The 25,031-nt window shown below is 38.8% G+C and overlaps 3 protein-coding genes across 5 annotated transcripts; all 3 read left to right on the plus strand.

The window, feature by feature from the left end:
- Nucleotides 1-4,215: 4,215 nt before the first annotated feature.
- On the plus strand, nucleotides 4,216-4,760 carry LOC129757605 (uncharacterized). The gene has a single exon (XM_055754881.1). The coding sequence runs from the start codon at nucleotides 4,235-4,237 to the stop codon at nucleotides 4,727-4,729; it is 495 nt and encodes a 164-aa protein (XP_055610856.1). The 5' UTR covers nucleotides 4,216-4,234; the 3' UTR covers nucleotides 4,730-4,760.
- Nucleotides 4,761-10,247: 5,487 nt separating this feature from the next.
- On the plus strand, nucleotides 10,248-12,380 carry LOC129757604 (myrosinase 1-like). The gene is made up of 4 exons (XM_055754880.1): nucleotides 10,248-10,422; nucleotides 10,485-10,683; nucleotides 10,740-11,312; nucleotides 11,374-12,380. The coding sequence occupies exons 1-4, from the start codon at nucleotides 10,388-10,390 to the stop codon at nucleotides 12,064-12,066; spliced, it is 1,500 nt and encodes a 499-aa protein (XP_055610855.1). The 5' UTR covers nucleotides 10,248-10,387; the 3' UTR covers nucleotides 12,067-12,380.
- A 9,807-nt stretch (nucleotides 12,381-22,187) lies between these two features.
- Nucleotides 22,188-24,496, plus strand: LOC129754894 (myrosinase 1-like). Of its 3 annotated transcripts, none has more exons than XM_055751154.1 (7): nucleotides 22,188-22,449; nucleotides 22,509-22,719; nucleotides 22,782-23,354; nucleotides 23,476-23,787; nucleotides 23,846-24,084; nucleotides 24,146-24,338; nucleotides 24,396-24,496. In XM_055751154.1, the coding sequence occupies exons 1-7, from the start codon at nucleotides 22,418-22,420 to the stop codon at nucleotides 24,405-24,407; spliced, it is 1,572 nt and encodes a 523-aa protein (XP_055607129.1). In that variant the 5' UTR covers nucleotides 22,188-22,417; the 3' UTR covers nucleotides 24,408-24,496. The 3 variants fall into 3 exon arrangements, with proteins under 3 accessions (XP_055607129.1, XP_055607127.1, XP_055607126.1); XM_055751152.1 differs by having other exon boundaries at nucleotides 22,188-22,338; nucleotides 22,398-22,449; nucleotides 24,146-24,462; XM_055751151.1 differs by having other exon boundaries at nucleotides 24,146-24,462.
- Nucleotides 24,497-25,031: the final 535 nt, after the last annotated feature.

The following is a 25,031-nucleotide window of genomic DNA, read 5'->3' on the forward strand; positions in this document are numbered from 1 at the left end:
ACCAGCGCCTCAATCTATTACAGATGTCATTTTGAAGAAGTTACTTGATCTAGAATAGTAATCTCTATGTGCGGCACAACTTTTTTTGATGGTCATGAGTTTTTTTTTTGGTGAGCTATCTTCAGATTTGCCTCCGCTCAGAATTGGAGGCAGTTAGGTGGGTTGATGCCCTTTTCGACAAAATCCACCCGTTGTCCCGATGCCACTGTAGTACCTCTTTGCTATAGTGGTAGCTTGCCAAATCTGGCGAAAGATTTACTGGTCCTTTGTGAGATCTAATGTACGGAAAATAGTGTTTTTCAGGCAGGTCTTGTTTTTCTCAAAAACCGGGGTTTTTCGTCCGCAGCTGCAAATACCTTGCCAGATCAAACAATTTCTTGCAAACTTATCGGCAAATACGAAGTTGAACTTGCCGGGGACATCACCCCGACCAGTAGTGGCTTTGTAAAATTTTTGGTCAGGAAGCAACTATGCTAAACGCGACTACTAACCACTCACAACACGCGACCATCTTCTCTAAGATTTGAATACAGAATGACCATTCCGAGACAGACATCAACGATCAGATTTCACGCATACATCACAATACCAATCATCAAACAATCATTAAAGAGTCCTCATGCACAGAGAGATATTTTCTTTAAATTTACTAGTTTTTGTTTTGGCGAGCATTTAGAACTTTGGAAGACATAGCAGATTATACAAAACTAAAACTTAACATTGACGAATCTAACATTTTAAATACTCTTCACTACAACTCACTCACTACAACAACCAGTATAATATCAAGGATATCACCAGCGGCAAATAGGAATTTGCAATTTAACCGGGAGGCTGAGATTAAGAGAACTGATACCTACGTCAGTGATCACACAAATTGTGCATCCAATGATTGAAATTGTGGTAAATCGTGGCCAATCGTGCGGGAAAATGAATGAATTTGAGTTAAAAGGAGAAAAACTAATGCTCAGAGATAAAAAAGTGCGAATTGTTGCAAATTTTTGCGAATTTTGAAGCAGTTGTGGATGTTTGATCATTACCATTCCAAATGCAAAGAACTATCTGTCTATTGCAAACTCCCGGATTTAACGCTCTACTGCATGAACTAGGAATCCGTCGAGAAAAAAATCTTCGTCAACGGAAATACTGGTTTGCTGCTCATGTCATGGCTTTGAATTTCCCTGATATTTGAAAATATGCCTAATTGTGTCTGATTTTTGCGAATGTGTTGAAAAACGGGTAGTAAGGAACTGGATTAAGTACCATTGCTGAAGTTAAAAAGTGAAAATGTGGCTGAATCAAAGCAATCGAAAGATTCCCTTTAATTCTTATTTTAAAAAGGGGATTAAAGGGAATCGTTCGATTGCTTTGATTCAGAAGAGCCAACCCAAGTAGGCTCACAATGAAAATGTGGAGCGATGACAAAAAAATGGTCATATTTTTGAGCGAAACTTCCGCTACATTAACGTAGCCTGATCTTGCTTGATTTTTATTTCACCAAGTCCCTGATTTTTGAAAAAAATAAATAAATTTGACAACCCGTAATGTAGCCGAACAATTACGTGACGGCCTAACGAGAAAGAGGGCATCCGAATGAGAGCAAAGGATATTTGCAGAGTCGAAGATGTCGATGTCTGGAGATATTCTGAGGCTGGCAAATTGAGTTGCCAATGTGCCTGTTTTTTTCAGAATTTGCCTGATTTTTGGAGGCCCAACCTGATAACCTACAAGCCTCCGTTTTTCTATGATTTTTGGATATAAGCCTGATTTTTCCTAATATTTGTGAATATGATGGATTCGACCGAAATTTTCGTCAAATCATTTCTCATGTTCTTGAATTTTGAAAACCAAATTGGCAACCCTGGTTGCCAGTTGAAATTATCTGACTCATTTAGTGCCAAGATAGAAATCTTCCTATCCACAGTCAGTTACAACTGGAGCATGCTCTCTAGAGTTTTTCCACGATAGGTCGATTCAAGCACGGCCTGACCTCACTGTTTTTGACATTTCGCGATTTCTGTTTTGATTCCTTATTTTCCAATTCTTCACGCTGAGGAAGAAAAGCAAACATTTGGGTCCTCATTTAATTTTCATTCACGCGGTTTTAGCAATAGTTCTCAGCTCAATTTTGGGAGAAAAAAAATTAAAAAGGATATTAGTTTTTAATAAATGAAATGTTTTTTAGTATCTAATAATGAAAAATCAATCATTTTGTTTGATAATCCAGCTGAAAAAATAAATATTGGAAAAATTGAGTTTAAACTTAAAAGTTTAACTATCCGACGCTATTTAAATTCGTCGAAAATATCATATCGTAAAGTTTTAGAATAGTTAATCCATTTTTTTTTCAATATGTTTACCGAAGAATTTTCTTATATTGGATACTGTCGAATCCGCCGGTTAATGCACTCTTGAATGTTTCTCACAAGAATTAGAAGCATCCATTCTTTTCAATAGCCGCTGAACAACTGTCGTTTTTCTCTTGCATACACACATCGGATTTTCTGCTCACTCAGAGTATCACAATAAATCTGAGAACTCAATTACGCATTATTTTATAATCAATTTTACTCATTTATTTCATCTATCCTCTACAGATACTACTGTCCCTGAATAGTGTTATCGCACAAGTATAGCATAAGAATTTTCCGGACAATCGATTCGGCACATTCGAATTTTTTAGAAGCTTCCACATTTGGACTTTCGATGGGACATTTCGTTTCAAGCAGATGCGCTGCCTCAGAATGTTCAATGCAAAGTGGATTGGTCCAGAAGAAATGAGTTGAAAAAAGGGTTTTTAAAACATGTTGAAACATTTTAATAAACAAATATCCTTTTCGAAATTTTTAAGAAGTTTCCACTTTCTGTTCATTCCCGGAGAAATAACCGTTAAGAAACAAAAAATTACGCTAAATTTTTTAATCAAAATGGGACTTGGTTTTTTGCTATCCTCAAACTGAGTTTTGAGTAAAATTTCTTGACCGTGCAGCTACACGAAAAATTTCGCCGCACCCCATTTCTCGTTCGTAAAATTTTGTAAACAGGACATGCGAACTGTCACTACAAAAGGGAGCTACGAAGGGAGATGGCAAGCTGGTTCTTCTTGCGAACAAGAATCTTTTTCTTCTTTTCTATCCATCGGGAGAAACGTTTATGGTGTTTTCCTGTCAAAGCAGTACGGAGTTGAAAATGTCCAAATTTCAACCAATGAGGAACCAGAATGATTGTTGTGTTAGTGTGCAATCATTCATAATTCTCTAGGATTTGACATTTAGCCCGGTTCCTTGACAGCAAAATGTCAGGTTTGTTATGGGCCCACAAAATCGTGGGCCTGTAATTTTGATGGTTACAATGACAAAGGATAGGGATTCTCCCTATCTTCCCTTTTCCTCTGCCTCAGCTTTTCAACCCAGCTCTCTCCATATATTGAAGGTAACACTTTAGCACCCAGCTCTTGATATATGTAAGTATGTGTGTGTTAGAATTAATAGTGCAGCACCAACTTCTGCATTTTGAAGCCCATTTCGGACGCCTCCAACAAGCTACATTTTTTATTAGTTGTTGTGCAGACCTGTCCGGAGGTCTGTGGTGCGCTAGTTATGGAATACACACTGTACCAGAAGGGCCATCTTGCGACAACCAAAAGCACTATATCCTCGTCACTGTTCGGCTGTGTATATTCGCAAACCACATTGTAGTTAACTTTTGCCTCCCGAATAAATATTATTTCTACGGTTCAAATTGCTCGCGTTTTCCTTATTGGTGACCCCGACGTCTGGAATTTAAACGAGGAATCGAATTACCACGGAGGCAACATAACCTGATTTTCACACAAAATTTCCCCGCCGAGGCGCCCGAAGTTCAACAATGACGGACAACCAGCGGCTGAAGGACGAAATCATCCGGCTGCAAGCAGAGCTTCAAGCAGCACAAGCTTCTACATCCCATCCTCCTCCAGCTCATCCAGTCAGTGCAATTAATCGGATTGGGATCAAAATCGGTCCCTTTTGGAAACGCGATCCCGCTCTATGGTTTGCCCAAGTTGAAGCACAGTTTTCTCTAGCTGGCATAACGCAGGAAGACACTCGTTACTTCCACGTCCTATCTACGATTGATTCGGAGATACTTGCGTGCTGCTCAGACATTATTCGAGATCCGCCAGCTACCGATAAATACTCGACCGTTAAGGAAAGAATACTCAAAGAGTAGGTACTGCGTCAGCGAGCAGAACCGTATGCAGCAACTTCTGAGAGGATGTGAACTAGGCGATCGGAAACCATCTCAGCTACTTCGTGAAATGAAAGATCTTGCGAGAGACGTCATTACAGACGACAAAATTTTGAAGTCTCTCTGGCTACAACAGCTTCCGGAGACAACACAAGCCGTCCTAAAAATATCAGAGGAAACTCTGCAACTGCCACAGTTAGCCGAACAAGCGGACAAACTCGCAGACATTACCAAAACGCGTTATGCTTCATCCGCCGTGGCCATCGAGAACAGCAGCAACAAAATAAGTTTGTCGGAGCTTCAAGAACAAATTTCGATGTTGTCGAACGAAGTTTTTGCCTTGCGCCAAGACCGCAGCCGTTCCTGTAGTAGGAGTTTCAGGAATCAACGCAGTTCCCGTAGTAACTCTCGCGAGGAGATCCGATACTGTTTTTATCATCGAAGATTTGGTCCAAATGCGAGGAATTGCCGTCAGCCCTGTCAATATCAAACAAAAAACTAGTGCGGCTGCAATCGACGGCGGGCGAATGCGGCAATTCTAATCAATCCCGCCTTATCATCCACGATCCAGCAACCAATTACAAATTTTTGATCGATACAGGGGCAGACCTGTCGGTTCTGCCATGCTCCCCAAGTCAAAAACCTTCTTCTAGTCTTGCCTTATACGCTGCTAACGGATCCCGGATCGCAACTTACGGAACCGAAATTTTTAAGCCAACGTTCGGATTGCGCAGAGATTTTCCCTGGCGATTTATTATAGCCGATGTGACGTCACCAATCCTAGGCGCTGATTTCTTGAAACATTACAACCTAATGGTGGATTTGCGAGGTGAGTGCCTAGTTGATAAAAAAACTAACATGAAAACCCACGGGCACATAAATTCGATTTTAGATGGTGTATTCGGTTTGAAAACCTTTAACAGTAGTGGCGACTATGGTGCCCTGTTGAACGAGTTCTCTGACGTTACAAGACCGCGCCTTCCCAATCAAGCGGTTCGACACAACGTGAAGCATACCATTCATGTCAAAGGCCCTCCATGTCACGCAAAATTTCGCAGGCTTCCTCCACACAAACTGGAAGCTCTCCGCAAAGAGCTGAAGCTTTTCATGGAACTCGGATACATTCGTCCCTCAAAGAGTCCATATTCTAGCCCAGTGCATCTTGCTTCGAAAACATTACCGACTGGAGACGTGAAATTTAGATTGGTAGGCGACTATAAAAATCTGAACGATTCTACGATTAGCGACCGGTACCCTCTGCCACATATTTACGATATTTGCCAAACTTTAAGAGGCAAGCAAATTTTCTCTGTTATCGATTTAGAACGAGCTTATTACCAGATCCCAATGCACGAAAGCGATGTTGAAAAAACAGCAATAATCACGCCTCTCGGACTGTATGAATTCCTAGTGATGCCGCCAGGGCTTAAAAATTCCGGACAAACGTTCCAACGCTTCGTAAACAACATCTTTTTCGATTTGCCATTCGTAGTCGGGTATTTGGACGATTTACTCATAGCATCATCATCCAAAAAAGAGCACGAGGAACATTTGAAGCAAGTTTTTCGGAAATTGAGAGAAAACGGTCTCCAAATAAACGCCGATAAGTGTCAACTTGGCAGACAAGAGGTACGCTTTGTGGGACAGCTGATAACTAAGGATGGGTGCAAAACCGTTCCAGAAAAAGTCTCTGCTGTCGCAAACTTCCCGATCCCGAACACAGTGCAAGGCCTGAGACGTTTCCTCGCGTTACTGAACTATTATCGTCGGTTTCTCCCACATGCAGCTGAAACTCAATTGCCGTTGCGTAAGCTTATACCGTCAAACAAAAAGAACGACAAAACACCGATTATATGGACTACAGAAGCGGAAAAGGCCTTCTCCGATTGTAAAAAAGCACTGACTGAAGCTACTGCGTTGGACTACTACGACTCCGAAGCTCAGCTTTCCATTATGGTAGACGCTTCAGATTTCGCCGCTGGAGCTGTCTTGCAACAGCTTTCTCGCGGTACATGGAAACCGCTTGGATACTTTTCCGTTAAATTCAGTGACCGAGAAAAGCGATATTCGACTTATGACAGGGAGTTACTAGCCATCTACATTAGCGTGAAACATTTTAAAGATGTGATAGAAGGGCGCAGTCCAATTATTTTCACCGATCATAAGCCACTCACGTTCGCTTTTAAACAAGATCCGAACAAGCCAACACCACGTCAGCAGAGACTACTCAATTTCGTCAGTGAATATACAACAGATATCATACACGTACCCGGTCACGAAAACATTCCTGCAGACGTTCTTTCGAGAGTAGAAGCAGTTTTGGTACCATCTAATATCGACCATACCGACTTCGCAATACAGCAGGAACGGGATCAACAACTACAGGCGTGGCGAAATTCTAATCGAGAAATCCAAATATCGAAAAATCCTCATTCAGGATTAGAGCTCCTTTGCCAAATTCAAGACAATAAGTCGCGAGTTTGTGTACCGCAATTCTACCAAAAATTTGTTTTCGACCAGATTCATGGCATGGCACATCCTGGAGTAAAAGCAACTCAAGCGCAAATTTTACAGCATTACGTTTGGCCAGGGGTAAACAAGGATATCTCAAGATGGGTACGCGCTTGCGAAGAATGTCAAAAGAACAAAGGGGCTAGGTATACCAAGTCTCAACCAGTTAAGATCATGATTCCCGATGAGAGATTTGAACATGTTCACATAGACATCGTAGGTCCTTTGCCAATATCGAACGGCATGCGCTACATTCTCACCATGATTGACCGTTTCAGCAGATGGCCAGAAGCAGTAGCCATGCCCGATATGACAGCCGAAACTGTAGCCAGACTGTTCGTTGAAACATGGGTTTCAAGATTCGGAACACCTGAAATAATGACTTCAGATCAAGGTAGACAATTTGAATCACAGCTTATGAACGAATTGTCTCACCTCTTAGGGTTGAAACGAGTACACACCACACCTTATCATCCCCAGGCGAATGGGATGATCGAATGCTGGCACAGACCCCTGAAATCGGCCCTGAAGTCCTACAAATCTACCTGGACGGATGCTCTGCCCCTTGTATTACTTGGATTGAGAACAGCGACACGCGGAGATTCATCGGCATCGGAAATGCTCTATGGCACTACTCTTCGCATACCAGGAGCAATGATGGAAAAACGTCAAATCTCGGGTGAATCCGAATCGTTCGTGGCTAATTTGCGGGAAAAAATGAACTCCCTAGTTGCACGTCTCATTTCGAATAACGACACAAAGAGACACGTATTCATTCCTAAGGACTTGGCGAATTGCACACACGTATTCTTAAGGACTGACAGAGTCAAAGGTCCTTTAGAATCACCTTTTACAGGACCACATGAAGTCGTATCTCGAAGTAACAAAACAATCACTATCAACGTCAGGGGCAAACCCGTAACAGTATCAGTTGACCGAGTCAAACCAGCGTACTGTTTGCGTGATTTGGAGCGCCTGCCTGATCGAGTAACCAGAAGCGGACGTCACGTGCGATTTCGTGTCCAGAAATTTTCTAGGAAGGGGGAGTGATGTGGTGCGCTAGTTATGGAATACACACTGTACCAGAAGGGCCATCTTGCGACAACCAAAAGCACTATATCCTCGTCACTGTTCGGCTGTGTATATTCGCAAACCACATTGTAGTTAACTTTTGCCTCCCGAATAAATATTATTTCTACGGTTCAAATTGCTCGCGTTTTCCTTAGGTCTAAACCCGAAAGCAACACCGTGAGCCACTCGATCTCGAACTACCGAGGGAACAATTGACTGGCCGGCTGACCCACTGCACGCTTGTGGCGAATGACGCGGTATCGGTTTAATCCATTCACACAGTTGTTAACCCACGTGATGGATCACGGATCGCATTCCAAGGCACGGCGTGCCAGCGCGTCCCCCAGTTTACAAATCTGGGTCCATGGATGCAATGGAACGACTCCCCAAGTAACACCGATTGTTTTTTTTTTAAACGAACACACACATATAGGATCTCAGTGAAACTTCATGTTTCTTTGAAGAGATCTAATTTACTTAACTCTAAGGCGTACATCTTTCAAGTATATTATGGCTAGCATCTTACAAATGCTAAAACCATCAGGCAAAGAAAGAGTACTATATGTGCCGTGATCGGGATTCGATCTCATGGACTTTGGCTTAGAAGACTGGAACGCTATCCTCTAGGCCACGATTGGCGGCAATTGTTTTGAAAGACTATTTATGCCTCTTATGAAACCTAAACTTGGTCGAGTAGCCTGTTATAAAACATTAAATGTTACTTCGGTCATGATACAACGTTACAAGTAACATTGTACCCCCTACGCCATAAAGTCCACCTGGGTCCACAGACCTAGTTCCCACCTCGAACAATTTAGCACACTACCATTTTATAGTTTTGTGCTAGTGCGCTCCAAGGCAATTCTTGTTTCGTATTCACTTATCAGCAACGATCTCATTTCAACACGACTCGATGCACGACCACTCCTCTAATCAGTTAAGATCTGACATTTAATTGTGTTAGAGAAGTCATCGTTTTAGCGCAACTACTCGGTTTGCGAATCTGTTCCCGGAAGTTCAGAGATACAAATCGAGTTGTCGATGTCCCGAGCCATGTGTAAAACTCCGACTCCTCGGTCAACGGTCACCACTTGTTCCTGACACCTTTCTCCTTGAGTGTTGACTTATCGTGCGCTCCGCCGCTGTTCGAGACCACAGCAAGAGACCAATAACCTCTCCTAAAACGACTTGAGGACTGGGCTTCACTAGTTTTGTCTCAAAGCTCTCTCTCCTTCACCCGTCCGTGTGCCGAAGCACGAGCACCTGTCACAGCACACGAACGGAACTTTTACGCTGACGACTTAGATGAATCCCGTCAATCCTGTGATTCTACCCGGCACGAGTGGCCCACCCCACGGCGACATGAAACCACTCAAAACGAGAGTATTCTGCGACGTGAATACTCTTCCCCCAAGAGATCGATTACGGAGAAGGTCATGCCTTATCCCTTACGTCTCCGTCGCAGGAGCGCATTCTACTCGGATACTCCGCGACGGTTACGATGGAGATATCCTGTACACGTACGTGACGCTCCTCGACAAAGGAGTCACCCTACATCGGTCCCGGAGTGGTGCTGGTTCTTACTCCTCTGTAAGGCAGTCATGATCCGGGTGAACTAATCGCTGACCACGCCACAAGTATTGGCATCCTCCACACGATTTTATCGGCTGTTGTGTCAGGTCCGTAGACGGCGAGCATGTCCATGCGTCCTTCTTCGAACCAGAACAGTTGAACACTATATGATCTGCTGTCTCAACTACGTCGCTGCAGTTTGACCGATGGTGGAACTGCATGAAGCATCTGTGACCAGTTAAGTACTGCGCCATGCAAAAATCCACTTCTCCATGTTTCCGATCCATCCAGAATCCGACTTCATGTGATAGGTCCACCGGCAGCTTTCCGAGCTGTCCCACTGCTGCTGCCAGTTGGACATTGAGGCCTCTCCGGACTGTTTCCGCACGTCGGGCATGTGACTATGCTCGTAGCAGAAGATATCTTCCTCTAGTAAGATCGGGATGGGCATGATCACATGACAAGCAACATATGTCGTTGCATCTTGGTACACCTCTTTCCACGAGTGGGATCTGATCTTTTTGCTAATAGCTGAACTTCACCCCGTCTTTCTGACTGTTGTTAGATTCCACTTCCCTGAAAAATCAAACAGAGAAGTGACCACCAGCGCTGAATTCAAAAGGTCCTTTCGTATCCGGATACATTGCTAAATTCTTCATCAGCAGGCTGGCCGAGGTTTACTGGATTCAGTTGTTTCTTACAATATGGGCCTAAGTGTCCCCAAAGTAATCTTTTTAAGGCACATCTGTAACAATAATTGTTACAAAGTCCCAATCGACAAACCCGTATATTAAAAATTTTCCCATTGACCTGCTATCAATGTTTCTGTCCATCTTACGGACGCACGCTTCGTATTGCAGGGGGTTGATAAGTAGCAGATTGTCGCGTCCGTCCTCAAGATAATGTCTGATAGTAAATTATCTCCAAAATTGAATTGACAGATTAAATAACAGTAGTATCTTAGGGGTTGTTTCATCACTTATCGGCGTAATTCGGAGCTGACAGGATGCGGCAATTGGCTTTGCTGTTGGGAGTTTTACTGTAAGTAACCATCACTTCATTTTAAATCTGTTGACAGGTATTTTACTTTTATATTTTGACAGAACTTTGACCGCAGCATCCGGCCAAAGAAGATTCCCGGCGGATTTCAAATTTGGCGTCGGAACCTCGGCTTACCAGATTGAAGGAGCATGGAATGAAGATGGCAAGGGCGAGTCCATCTGGGACCATCTGGTTCACAACTATCCGGAAAAGATTGCTGACCGATCCAATGCAGATGTTGCCTGCAACAGTTATCATAATGTATTTATTCTTTGATTAAGCCTATTAGTTAGTTTATTTTAAAACACTTTTTCCAGTGGCAACGTGATGTTGAAATGGTACGGGAGCTGGGCGTAGACATGTACCGATTTTCGATCGCCTGGACAAGAATCATGCCGTCCGGTTTCAGCCACGAAATCAATCAGGCTGGTATCGATTACTACAACAATCTGATCAATGAACTTTTGAAGTACGGAATCGAGCCGATGGTCACGATGTATCATTGGGACCTTCCTCAGCGACTGCAGGAAATTGGTGGCTGGACCAATCGGGAGATCATAGATCACTATGTTGAGTACGCTAGAATTTTGTTTGAAAATTACGGTGATCGAGTCAAGACTTGGACCACTTTTAATGAACCTCAACAAACTTGTCTACCCTCTTACGAATATGACGGAATGGCTCCGGGATACAATTTTCCAGCTGTTCCCAGCTTTTTGTGTACCCATAACTTGTTGCTTTCTCACGCCGAAGCCGTTCATCTGTATCGGACTCAGTATCAACCTGCTCAGAAAGGTGTAATCGGAATGGTCTTCGATGCCTCTTGGTCATATCCTAATAGCGATTCAGAAGATGATCAAGAAGCTTCGAAAACTTCAATGAGGTTTTACGTAAGTAGCAGCCTAAAACTTAAAAAAACACAGTAATAAATGATTCTTCTTCTAATTTCAGTTGGGATGGTACGCAAATCCCGTATTCCACGGAAACTACCATCAATGGATGATTGATCGGGTTGACGAAAACAGTCGGAAGGAAGGTTTCAGTACTTCACGTTTGCCCAAATTTACTGCTGAGGAAATGGTCAAGTTGAAAGGATCAACCGACTATTTCGGTCTTAACACCTACACGTCCTACATCGTGTACAAAAACACCGATCCACAAAGCTTTCCGAAGCCATCGTTCGTGAACGACGTGAACATCCATAGCTATCAGGATCCTTCTTGGGGTGAATCTGGCTCCGGATGGCTTCGAGTGCATCCGGAAGGAATGTACCATCTGTTGAACTGGATTCGTACCGAATACAACAATCCGGTTATCTACGTTACCGAGAACGGAGTCAGCGACCGAGGTGGAACTAGAGATGTGGCCCGTGTTAAATACTACAACGATTATCTGAATGCCGTTCTGGATGCCATGGAGGATGGCTGTAATGTACAGGGCTACGTTGCTTGGAGTCTGATGGATAATTTTGAGTGGAGAGCTGGGTTGACGGAGCGATTTGGATTGTATTACATTGACTATACGGATCCAGCGCGAACTAGAATTGCCAAAAGCTCGGCTAGATCCTATGCCAACATTATCAAGACACGAATGATTGATCCGGATTTTATGCCGGAACCGGAAGTGTTTATTCCCGACAATTGAAATGTTATGAAAAATATATAATCATTGCACCTTTCGATTATTTTTATTGGTTTATTAAATTTGGCTTACAGACTGTGAGTTAAGATCTAGTACAAAATTTGTTGTTAGTTTTCGTGACGACTATTGCTTCTCGGAAACGGAACACTTTTTCTGCCTCGGAACTGACAACGGTCAAAACAAATAAATAAAAATATAATTTTCAGTTCTGAATGTCTGATTGATTAAAATTTATTTAATAGATACAACCCACAACAACATTTCACTGTTGTCTTATCGAATACAAAAAAAATCACAGAAAATCCGCCTTTACAGAAAAAAATTAAAAACCTGAGCAAACTGTTTCAGTCTACATGATCGATCACTTTCAAGTCACTTGACCGCTCTCTTAAGAAAATTTTCACCTGACACTCACTTAACATTTACATGAATAAAGTCTTTCCAATTTGAACGGACAACTGAACAACAACTGTTATTTGTTGCTCCTGCAACAAATCCTGAAAATCCAACTTATAATAGTGGCGACGAGGATTGAAGCACGTTTTTTTTGCGGATTGTGTTTTCTGCCTGGATCTTCGGTCATAGGTACATCGTTTTGGTGTGTTTTTCCTTTTTTGTTGCAGTGAGAAAAAGTTGGATTTAATTGTTTTTTTTTTTTTACATTGTAGACGGCCGTTGATGAAACGGAAGTTTTTTTTCAAGTGGTTTTCGTTATTTGCTGTTTATTGCAAGTAAAACGTTAAAAAGGCCATTATATCTTTTCTGGTTGGAGTTGAAAGCAGTGGCAGCATCCGCTAAAGCTGAAAAAATGCTTCTTAACAATGATCAAACGTTAGAGAAATAATGCAAATTGAATCACAATTAACCTTAGTGTAGTGGCACGTTTGGGTCGCAAAGACGACGAACCTTTTCAATATTCTCAATATCATTCTAAATTGCGGCAACTTCTGTAAAATTATTTGATCCTCCAAAATCTTCTGGATCTAACTCGGGTTTATTTAAGCGTTTAAATTTAAACCATGATTTGAATTCAGACTCCGATTCTGACGAGGTATCTTGTTTAATGATATCTGCCGTCAACAAATTAAACAATCAATGTTATATTGAAGCAAAAGTTGAGAATGAAAACATGATGTTTGAAGTTGATTGCCGTTCTGGCGAAAGTGTTATCTCGGAAGAATTTAACGAGAGGGATTAAAAAAAAAATTAAACTACAGTCAAACGGGGCATCAAGAAACAGCGGGGTTAGATGCTACATTTATATATAACACCACACTGAATCAATTTTTAATTGATTGTATTGCAATAAAGTTATATATTAATGATTACAAAATGATGATTTTAAGCTAGCTTTTTTTAATGATTTTTATTTTTACAAAAAAATCGAAAAATCGAGCAATAAATGTACAAATTTTAACATTTTTCGATGCCGTATAAAACTTTACCCAGTATGACGGATTGGCTTGATAATATTACCTACAACCTATTCACTGGTTTCCTCATGCTATACCAACACTATTGGTGTAAAAATATTTTCCGAACAATCACTCGTTTTTTTTTAAAGAAATATTTTTTATAATTCAATTGGGTGTCTGGGGTAAAATGCAACAAAATGCAAATCAAAGAAACACCTAGTAAATCTCGTTTCCATGTGGTAGAATATGTTAAGAATACATTAAAATTTCTTTCATTCAAATATATATTTTTATGATTTCAGCTTGTGGAATTTCTCTTAGTATTATTAAACCCCTAAATGTATGCAGCATCCTTATTTTCAGAAAAAATGTGAAAATTAGTTTTTACAGACCAAAAAATCACTGCAATTGGTGTTTTCATGCGTAATGATCTTTAATGCTACCCAAAGATATTAAATACTATAAGTTTTCATACGTGTTCAGAAGATTTTTCATTAAAAACAAAGTTTGTTGCATGTTACCCCATTTTCTGATTTCGCATGTTTTTCGAAAATTGATAATAACTTAAGAAACCTCTATTTTTTCTAACTACGCCAATTTGATGTCCCATCATCCTTAAAACTTTTGATGCATAAGGGGTAGGATTAACTGTGAACATAAGTTTTTTAGAAGCCATTGAAGTTGAAAATTGTTGCATGTTGCCCCAGTTGACGGTATATCCTTGCAACATGAGATTGATCGTAATCAACCCCCTGGCAACTTGACGTTTCCCATACAAATCGCGTGTGCCAATTTTTTCTGGTTCTCTGGTTCTGTCAAACCGAAATTCCACCTGCTTAACATGTCGGATGGTCCCATATCGAAATGTGATTTCAATTGATTGATTCAATAAAGATCATAATCGATGGGAAAAAGTTGAATGTCTTAGGAGAAATTAAAGTTTCAGTGGTATTAAATGGATTGACAAAGCAGGTTTTCATCATAGTTGTACAATGCATTAATAAGTTCGTTCCTCTGATGGATCGAACTTGGCTTGACGTTTTCTGCTTGGACTGGAGGAAAGGTTTAACCAAATCATTTGCTTAGGAGAACAACATCAATCTACTGAAGGAGGAGCAGATAATTCAAAAATTGTCGACTAAGTTTCCCACGGTTTTTGCCTTTCTTACAGAAAGGTATAGATATCGGTCGATTTGGGAGATCATTAATTATGGGTCTTAGACAGCGATGCCACACATACCGATTTTCCGGTATTTATACCGATATTTGAGCAAAATTTTGACCAAGAATCGGTATATACCGATTACCGATTTTTGGCTAAACATACCGGTTTCATACCGATTTTCAAGATTTTAACTCAAACTTCATTCCACTTCCACATTTCCACTTAATTCAAGCTATCCTCGTAAAGGTTCTGTAGAAAGGAGACAAAGTGCGGTAGCTGTCGTGGCGTAACTTTGATATGTACAACTTTTAAAGTATCTTGCAAAGATCTCCACAGCTCACTCTCATAATTCGTTCAGTTATTATTATTATTAATTTTATTTCTGACTTTTTTAACACTTACATATGTAAAGTTCATAAGAGTCTGAAATTCGTTAAGTTGTTCGCGCTGTTTTGTTCTTATGTTCTGATAAATGCTATGCACTATTATGGTGCTCAACCTCAAAGCCAATGGACTCAGCTCAAGGCTGATATTTAACCTTCTGCAACTGCCAGTAGAAGTGGTAGAAGTTTCTAAAGATCAATCTCAATTGGCAATGCTCTTGTCTCCTGAGATGCTAACTCTTCATGAGAAAATATACACCGTTTGAATATAAACCTTGTTCAACTTGTCGCCAGATGTGGTAAATATTTGAAGTGCAAGCAGATACACGGTTTGTCATATCATCGGTATAATCTTCAATCCTTCTCCATCTTGGTAGCGAAATAAATGATATAACATGTATGCAGAGATCGCCAGGCCATGCCAGGAAAAGAAAAACTATGTGTTTTTAAATCTTTTTCGGAGGAACAACTTTTTTTAAGAACACGTTTCTCATATGACTAATGCGTTTTCATATGACTAATGCGTGATTTCTCAAAAAAATGTGGCATCACTGGTCTTAGATATACCTTTATAGGTACCAATCGAATCAGCTCGACGAGTTCAGACGATGTCAGTGTATTCGTGTGTATTCGTGTGATTTTTTGTAAACTTTCTTCCACACGTTTTTGCGAAACTGGGCAGTACAATAAAAATGATTTTTATCTTAAAAAATTTGATTTTTTTCCCTCTTTAATGTTTAAAAAGAAGAAAAAAAAAAAACAAAAAAGTTAAGAAAAAATTTCATAGAGATTTTTTTTAAATGATCACTCTAAAAAACGTATCCAATTGGCTTGCCAGCAATGTCCAACAATCACTAATCAAGACGATCGAAAATCATGGCGTGTTGAGCAATGAGCATGCTTTCAATCTGTGTAATTTCCCAGAAGGAACATAGAGGGCGCCTCCGACTGACTGAGTTAACAAATGTATGCCAGGCAAACAAAAATGTCTAAATAATATGTTATAAGTTCATTGAAATTGAGAATACCAGTCCAACCTTGGGACGAACCAGTTTCAAAAATTAGTTATGGGGTTAAAACCCCGCACCAATATCCATAAAAGGGATTGCACCATGAGGTACAATACCGAATTGGAATAATTCAAGCATAAGGAGTAGGCTATCACATCGCATATTACGATAGTGATAGTAAGTCCCATCCTTCGCCCAACGATAGATTTTCAAGCACAGATTGCTCTGAGAAGGGGAAAACGACACGGGGGAACGCGGACGATGCACGAGCACCACAGGCCGTTCGTGCTCAGAGAGTTTTTTCCTTAGCAAAGAACGACAGGAGAGAATTTCGCCCGTGGAAGCAAATTGAATCCCATAAGACAACCGTTGCGCGATAAAAACTTTTCGTTAGCATTGAAAAACCTGTGCAATCCGCTGTTTCGCTTCCATCTGGGGTAGTACGATGTTGCGTGAGCAACATTCTGGATGAACGATAAATTATAGACGACTTTACATTGTTTCGAGTTAAGTTTCTAAAAATCCATGATTATGAACAATAAAAGTATTCCATACGAAGCGTTTGGTTGGGAACTCCACGCTTTATTCCTCCCCTTGTTCCAGAATCTTTTGCGGTATTTACCACATGGTTGACCTGGCCGTAGTTATCTCTGCAATGCATGTTTTATGTAACAGAGATGACGTTGAAAAGAAAAATGAAGGACGCAAGTCTTTTCATTTTCCAGGATGCTTACACGTTTTGGCTATGTTGGTAGAAGAAGAAGAAGAAGAAGAAGAAGAAGAAGAAGAAGAAGAAGAAGAAGAAGAGGAGGAGGAGGAGGAAGAAGAAGAAGAAGAAGAGGAGGAAGAAGAAGAAGAAGAAGAAGAAGAAGAAGAAGAAGAAGAAGAAGAAGAAGAAGAAGAAGAAGAAGATGACGAAGATGAAGACGAAGACGAAGAAGAAATCCATGATTATGAACAATAAACACTCCTTTGAAAAACTTGAGTTTGTTTTTAATTAAATTTGAATAAATTAGCATGGTAGGAAAGTCAATTCTATGTGAAAGTTCCATTTTCAAATAGTCAGTCGGTCAGAAAAAACCAACATGTACATCAGTACATCAATCTTTTCGTCAATTTTCTAAACTTTTTAATTTTTTCCAATTATCCATATTTTTGTATCATATCGTAATATTAAACTTTATGCGCTCCTTGTTGGTCTATATGCATGAACGATTTTTTCGTTGTTACTTTAATCAATAACTATTGGATTTGGTTTAGTTGTTACATTTAATAAGTACGTTATATAAAAATTTAAATAGTTTCAGCCTTAGACAGTATTAAATGTTAAATTTTGATTTAAAATTTTGTACGGCTAGTGGTTGTATAAATTAAAATTTTCAATAAAATTTCACAAAAAAACTCATAAGGTCCGATAAAAATACAAAACATGATATAACCATTGAACGATGTTGAATTGAATAGAATAGCATCAAAGTTAACTTAAATTGTGTAGTAATTCAAGGATATAATTTTTTTCATTTCAACCATCTTCAAATATCCAATTTCGCCTTTCAGCTTTAAAATTATTACGCCTGATTGTATGCAGCTGCAGATAAAAACCTAATAGAAAATAGAAAAATTTATGTTTTTTCGACTTAAAATTCTAGCTTTTAAATTGTTAAGTCTTTCCCAAATTTTGAAGGAATGTTAATTGACTTCACTTTTTACTAACTGCATTTGGAAATGTGCATTTGGCTTGAGTTTTCATTCAAAAATATGTGAATTACTCAGAAGGGTTTTGGAGTAGTAAAAAATTTACATTTTTTGTTGTCGATTTGCGATGATTTACTGGCACATAAACATATTTTCCTATAACTCACAACAATCTCTTTTCAAAAATGCTAACCAAATCAGAGAAAATAATAATTTATTTCAAGTAAGTATTTCCACCTTTTTGTTTACATTTTTTGCACGCACACGATCTGTCAAAAATTAGCTTCGAAATCGCGAATTGTTGCGTTGTTGTTGTTGGGGTTGGTGTCTAGCAAAAACAACCCCCTGGCAACTTGACAGTTTAGTCGAGTTTGCTGTGCCGTCTTCAAAATTGTAGATGTCGCACTAGTCGCGTTTGTTTACATGCATCCTGGGTAGTCCCTAGCCAAGATAGGTTGATCAAAAGGTATGACATTGCGCTTAACCTCAATCGACAGAACCGTGTAAACACAGGGTCCAAAATAGATATGAAATTTCGAACAATATGTATGGGATTTGAAACATAATTCCAACTTATGGAAGATTGAGAGGTCTTATTGTCCAAATAAGTAATCAGTCGCATTCTTTGAAATATGTTGTGTAGCAATAAGTAAAATTTATGTTCAAAAGCTTTCTTTATTTTGACTACGAGACAGTTTTTCGTTGGCAATTTAGCAGTATTTCAGCAAAAATTCGAATTTTGGAAAGCATTTTTCCATATGTAGTTAAAAAAATATGGTGAAAAAATGACTTGTTACAACTTGTATTGAATGCTTCTTTATTTTAGATACTAAAAAATTAAAAAAGTTTCAGTTATAAGGAATTTATCAAAAAGCAATTTTTTAAACTCTATAAAAATCCAATTAAGAATTATGTTTTCCATCCGCAGAACGCTTAATGCGTTGTAAATATTTTAGTGAACATTTCTATATTTTTTGCAGAATTTTAAAATCAGTAGTTTTATAAGAGAACTATTGTTTAAACAAATTTCCATACATTTCTGTGGAATTTCTATAACTATTTTTCGGTTGGCCTACTAATACATATGCAAGCAACGGAGTAGTATACCTAAGGAATATAGCTATCCTGGTCCCTAGCAGCGGCAACGTTCATTTTCCATTGAAACCACTTGATTTTGTTTCGGCATCCTTGGATGCAATTCAACTGACGAAATACTATTTTCAAAGGGCACATAATCAAAAGTGATGCAAAAAAGAAAAATAAATAACTTTATAATTTAATTTTAAAATAGTTGTCAATGAAATTAGTAATTTTATTTCAATCTATAAGGGTTCCACTCTCGGTTCCAACTTAATAAAATTTCTGTTTATAGCAAAGATTACAAAATGGCCATCTTTCATCCGAATCCGTTGTGTTTTTGTTACAAGGCGTCACCAGATAGAGTTATGAGTTTCTTTCGTTAAAGAAAACACGGTTTGAAATAGTTCCGCTATTTCCTTTAGTTTATTACGGTAAAATTTTATCCAGCTGAATGTTATGAAATATTAGTTTAACAAATATGTTGAGAAAGTAAACACTGAGAATGAAAGCGGAAACGAGTTGAGGTGATGGCTTTGCATTTGCACAAGTGACGTATAGTTAAAATTTCGGCAATTTTAATAAAAAAAATATAGTTCGTAGCATCAAATGTGAAGATTGCAGAAATGAACTTTTCAATAGTTTTATTGGCAGATTCGAAGTTAATGCCGATGTGTTAAAGGTGTGCAGAATAACCGAGTTGGAGGTAAAAATTGTAGAACAAAATCATCAAAGTATAAACTTAGCATACTATTTGGATATCATAATGAATCGAACTCTGACACGGGTTTCAAATGATACACGGGATGTTTTAAGAGGATTAGCCGAACACATTTTGGATAAAGATGCTTTAGTTATCCATCGAAACATGTGTTTATGTGTTGATTTTTATTTGAAGTTTCGGATGAAGTCTTTCGCTAAGCAACATAATGATTATAAAGAATCTCTTCGGAAAAAACTAACAAAGTTAATATTGTTTAGTAATGAATAAAATGTTGTTTTTAAAATTTACTATGCAATAAACCAATTACAAAGATTTTTGAATTAAAATTTGCTTGTGTATTTCATAAATAAAAGCCATTTGAAAAGCTGACTTTTTGACCATATCATCGTGTTTTTCTTTAAACATCAACTCCTTTTCCGCTTAATAGGTGATTCTTAATCATTGTTTTTAAAAACCTTTTTTTTCAATAAAAAAATATTTTTGAAACCTTAATTTGTCGAACATTTCATTATCCACCCTTTCGAGATGTTTGTTGAGTGAAAATGAGATTTTGACCAAGGTTCTTAGATACACTAGGTTCTCCGACTTTCATAGTCAGTAGGCGAGGAGTGAGCGGGGCTCTCAATGAGTTTGTTTATTTTTTGCTCAGCTTCTCTATGGTTTGTTGGTAAACAAACTTCATGAGTTCCGCATAGTTGCATAGCCTACATAGCCAAAATGGCTGAATCGGGAATTCGTTATTCGGGAACACCTCCTTAGTATATACCCACCTTGATTTTGACCAGGGAGATGGCATCCCAATCCTTTGTCATTGAATTTGACAACCATCAAAATTACGGGCCCACGATTTTGTGGGCCCATAACAAACCTGACATTTTGCTGTCAAGGGCCCGAGCTAAATGTCAAATGCTAGAGAAGTATGGTTGATAGCACACTAACACATCAATCATTCTGATTCCTCATTGGTTGAAATTTTGACTTTTGAGACTTCGTACTGCTTTGAGAGGAAAACACCATAATCGTCTCTCCCGATGGATAAAAAAAAGGAAAAAGATTCTTGTTCGAAAGAAGAACTAGATTGCCACCTCCCTGATTTTGACAGAACCAGAGAACCAGAAAAACTGGCACACGCGATTAGTATGAGAAACGTCAAGTTGCCAGGGGGTTGAGCAAAAACGATGACGGCTTGGAAGTCAATCCGAACTTTCACTTGCTGAAGCCAATGGAAGATAACAACCAAACAGTAGCGCCACCAAGCCCTCCATAGTAGAGTTTGAAACATTTGGGATTTTTTTGGAACATGCGTGTAAAGCTAAAAAGCTATCAATCATAATTGACAAAGTTGAAGAAACAGAAAAAAAACTGTTCGAATTAACCATTTTGACCAAGTTGACCAAATAGAAAAATTACAAAATCGACAAAATTGACAAAATTGAAAGCAAAATGGACAAAATAGATAAAATTGACAAAATTGACAAACTTTACATAATTCACTGATTTGACAAAAATGGCAAAATTGACAAAGTTGACGGAATCATGAAAATTGACAAAATTTATAAAATTGACAAAATCGACAAAATTGACAAAATTGACCAAATTGACAAGAAAGACAAAATTGATAAAATTGACCAAATTGACAAAATTGACAAAATTGATAGAATTGACAAAATTGACTAAGACAAAATCGTCAAAATTCACTGAATTCACAAAATTCACAAAATTGACAAGATTGATAAGACTGGCAAAATTGACAAAATTGACCCAATTGACCCAATTGACAAAATTGACTAAATTGATAAGATTGACAAATTGACAAAATCGAAGAAATTTGCCAAAATTGAGAAAATTGGCAAAGTTGACATTGACATAATCGACCAAATTCACTAAATTGACAAAGCTTACAAAATTTACAAGATTGACAAAATTGACAAATTTGATAATACTGACAAAATTGACAAAATTGACCAAATTGATAAAAGTGAGAAAATTGATAAAAGTGACAAAATTGACAAATTTGACAAATTGCTAAATTAGCTGAAGCAAAAGTTTTTTGTTCTTTAGACTTGGCTGGAGCGTACACACAATTATTATAGTCTAAAAGATCTAGAAACTTTATGGTTGTTAATACAATTAAACGTTTTTTTTCTTACAATAATCGTCTTCCTCAAGGAACTGTGCTAGCGCTTCCATTTTTCAAAAAAGTTATGGATCAAGTGCTTCAAGGTTTGGAATGCAATTGCTGCTATCTTGACGACGTATTGATAGCAGGAACGGATTTCGCTGAATGCAAACGTAAACTTTATCTGGGTTTATATAGACTTTCTAGTGCTAATTTTAAAGTAAATGTAAAAAAATGTAAGACAATAGTTCAAATATGCATCTCAATTTTTCTAATTAAACAGCTATTGTAGTTTTTAACTGTCCACATTTTTTCGCTTTCACACGATTCGGAGGGGTTACGATGATTAGAATTAAAAGTTGGTAGCACATCGCTGCTACTGACCCATCTAAATTAATTCAAAACACTCTAACGCAACCTACCATAGATAGTTGACAACAATCATTGATATCACTTGTCATCGTAGCTCTCGTAGCTGATAAGCGGCGAGAAGCGTGAATTTTTGTTTACCCGGCTTTATTTGATTAGTCATACAGCTGATGTCGTGAGAGGGTGATTGAAAATTGTTAACTTTATTCTCATTTTTTTTTTGGTTTCTTGAGAAATTTATTGTGTTAAATAGATTTTTGATTTGAAGTTAAGAGTATTCCTCTCTCAACGTTCAGCAGCGACATATTCTCGCATAAGGTTGAAAGAATTTGGTTGCGAACGATAAGATGACAGTTTATTAGTTTGATTCATTATAGACGGTGCAAAGTACGCAGAAATGTATCTTTCGATTGGATATTCTGTGGTATTGTAAGTGGTCTTAAGTTAAGAAGATTAATTGTGAACGTTAAATTTTTTTATACTTCAAGAATATGTCTACTGGCAACTGGAACTGCGGCAGGTGAACGTAAATTTCCACTGGAGTTCATATTCGGCGTTGGAACATCGGCCTATCAAATCGAAGGCGGTTGGAATGCGGACGGCAAGGGTGAATCAATTTGGGATCACTTCGTACACAATCATCCGGAGATGATTCTGGATGGAAGTACCGGTGATGTTGCTTGCGACAGTTACAATCAGGTTGAATCTGGTGATGTGACTTAGGAAATTGATCGATGAACTCCATTTTTTTGTTATTTTAGTGGCAACAAGATGTTGAAATGGTGAAAGGGCTTGGCGTCGATACCTATCGATTTTCTTTGGCGTGGACTCGGATTTTGCCTTCTGGGAAAGTATCTCCGATCAATCAGAAAGGAATCGATTACTACAACCATCTGATAGATGGACTGCTGGCCGAAGGGATCAATCCCTCGATCACTTTGTACCATTTCGATTTGCCTCAACAGTTGCATGAGCAAGGCGGTTTTCTAACATCTGATATTGTGGAACATTTTGAGCAATACGCTAGGGTAGCGTTTGAGAATTTTGGGGACCGGGTTAAAATGTGGACTACGTTTAACGAACCGTGGCATATTTGCGAGAATGGTTACGGTCGAGATGGATTAGCCCCAGCTGTCAATAACCCCGGCATAGCTAGTTACATTTGTGGCCACAATCTACTGAAGGCTCACGCTGAAGCTGTCCATCTTTATCGGGATCACTTCCAGCAAAGCCAAAATGGAACCATTGGCATTTCACTGGATGCTCGTTGGTACGAACCTGCTTCAGAGTCTGCAGATGATCGAGAAGCTTCCGATTGGGCGATGCAGTTTCATGTAAGATCGAATCGGATTTTTTTTCTTATTGATAGGAGTTCAACCCGTTAAGGTCATTTTTCCTCGAGTTCGAATCGGATGAATCAAGTAAAATATTTGAAATTCAAAATTTTTCGTTTAGCTCGGTTGGTTTGCCCATCCAATATTTTCTTCCAAAGGAGACTACCCAGACATTATGAAGCAACGGATTGCTGAGTTGAGCAAACAGCAAGGCTTCTCCAGCTCTAGATTGCCGACGTTTACTCCGTTGGAAGTAGATCGTATTCGAGGGACGTCCGACTTTTTCGGGATCAACACCTATACCAGTAGATTGGCTGGTAAAAATGGAAATAACAATGTAGCAAACTACGCTGTTCCTTCCAATGATCACGACTCAGGAGTTGTGTTAACGATAGACCCGAATTGGCCAACGGCGGAGGTTCCTTGGTTAAAGGTATAGGTTATTAAGAAAACCGTTAAAATATGGGTTCAGCAACAATTTATATTTACAGATAGTCCCATTCGGCCTCAGGAAGTTACTCAACTGGATCAATGAACAGTATGATCGTCCCCTGACTCTGGTTACGGAAAACGGAGTCGGTACCAAAGCTGGTACTGTGGACCATCAACGAGTCGACTATTACAATGGGTACTTGAATGCTGTTTTGGATGCCATCGAGGATGGATGCGATGTTCGAGGGTACTTCGCCTGGAGCCTGATGGATAATTTCGAATGGAGGGCCGGATATACGTGAGACTTCAACGGATAAAATTGAAAAAAAAGTTTAAACTTAAGTTTGTTCTTCTTTCAGTGGTCAATTTGGTCTCTTCTATGTGGATTTCAAGAGCCCACAGCGTACTAGAATTCCGAAAATGTCGGCTAAGGTCTACAAGAACATTATTTTATCAAGAAAAATTGATGAAACGTACCGTCCTATGCCAGAGCAAGTTATTCCGGTAGTTCCGGATTTGAGTTGTCTCTGTCCCAGTCCCAGAACAGTATTGGTAGGATTTATAATCATTGTGATAGTGCGGAAGTTAATTTCTAAATAATATTTCTAGAATGTTGCTTAAAATTTGCCGTATTCGAATACAATCGTCGGGATTCAATAAAGTTATTTTATTTCCTTGTTGTTGATCTAATAAAGATTATGATTTTTGAGGGAGTAAATTATTTTATTTTGAATAATTATTTTCAACGATTTAAACGCACAGTTTTTAGAAAAAAAATGGGTGAAAACAAGAATGCACTAGAATCCTTATTTGACACCAACGTCATATCGTACCAGAAATTTGTTAAATACAAACAAATTCTCTTAGAAACCATCATTAGTAAAAATATTTCTTGCTGACAGTAACAAAATGCTCATAAGTACAAGGTGTTTTACTTTTTCTTTAAAGGAATTTAACAGCAAGCTGTCATTCTTTCCAATTAAAAATACAAGGAAGCCCACCGACTAAACGTTTTGAGGAATCATTTAGAATCTTGTTGAACTCATGGATTCAAAGCTCCATAACTAAGAGTTTGTTCATCAGCTCTTTCAGAGGCTTAATACTTTCGAATGAATTTTGATATCAGATTTACGCTAAATTTTCCCAAGAATATTAGAAACATTCAGGATAATCCCTGAGATTATCACATATAACAAAAGCTTTTTGTAAACTTATCAACTGTACGACACGCGTACCCTGGTAGCA

This window comes from Uranotaenia lowii, chromosome 3, assembly GCF_029784155.1.
Source record: "Uranotaenia lowii strain MFRU-FL chromosome 3, ASM2978415v1, whole genome shotgun sequence".
NCBI lineage: Eukaryota > Metazoa > Arthropoda > Insecta > Diptera > Culicidae > Uranotaenia > Uranotaenia lowii.

Excerpts from the sequence above, each read along its gene's own strand:
- LOC129757604 (XM_055754880.1), top strand. The coding sequence starts at position 10,388 with ATGCGGCAATTGGCTTTGCTGTTGGGAGTTTTACT. Across the intron at positions 10,423-10,484 it reads TTGCTGTTGGGAGTTTTACT|AACTTTGACCGCAGCATCCG; the intron begins GTAAGTAACCAT and ends ATATTTTGACAG. Across the intron at positions 11,313-11,373 it reads AAACTTCAATGAGGTTTTAC|TTGGGATGGTACGCAAATCC; the intron begins GTAAGTAGCAGC and ends TTCTAATTTCAG.
- LOC129754894 (XM_055751151.1), top strand. The coding sequence starts at position 22,418 with ATGTATCTTTCGATTGGATATTCTGTGGTATT. Across the intron at positions 22,720-22,781 it reads CTTGCGACAGTTACAATCAG|TGGCAACAAGATGTTGAAAT; the intron begins GTTGAATCTGGT and ends TTGTTATTTTAG. Across the intron at positions 24,085-24,145 it reads GAATGGAGGGCCGGATATAC|TGGTCAATTTGGTCTCTTCT; the intron begins GTGAGACTTCAA and ends TTCTTCTTTCAG.
- LOC129757605 (XM_055754881.1), top strand. The coding sequence starts at position 4,235 with ATGCAGCAACTTCTGAGAGGATGTGAACTAGGCGATCGGAAACCATCT.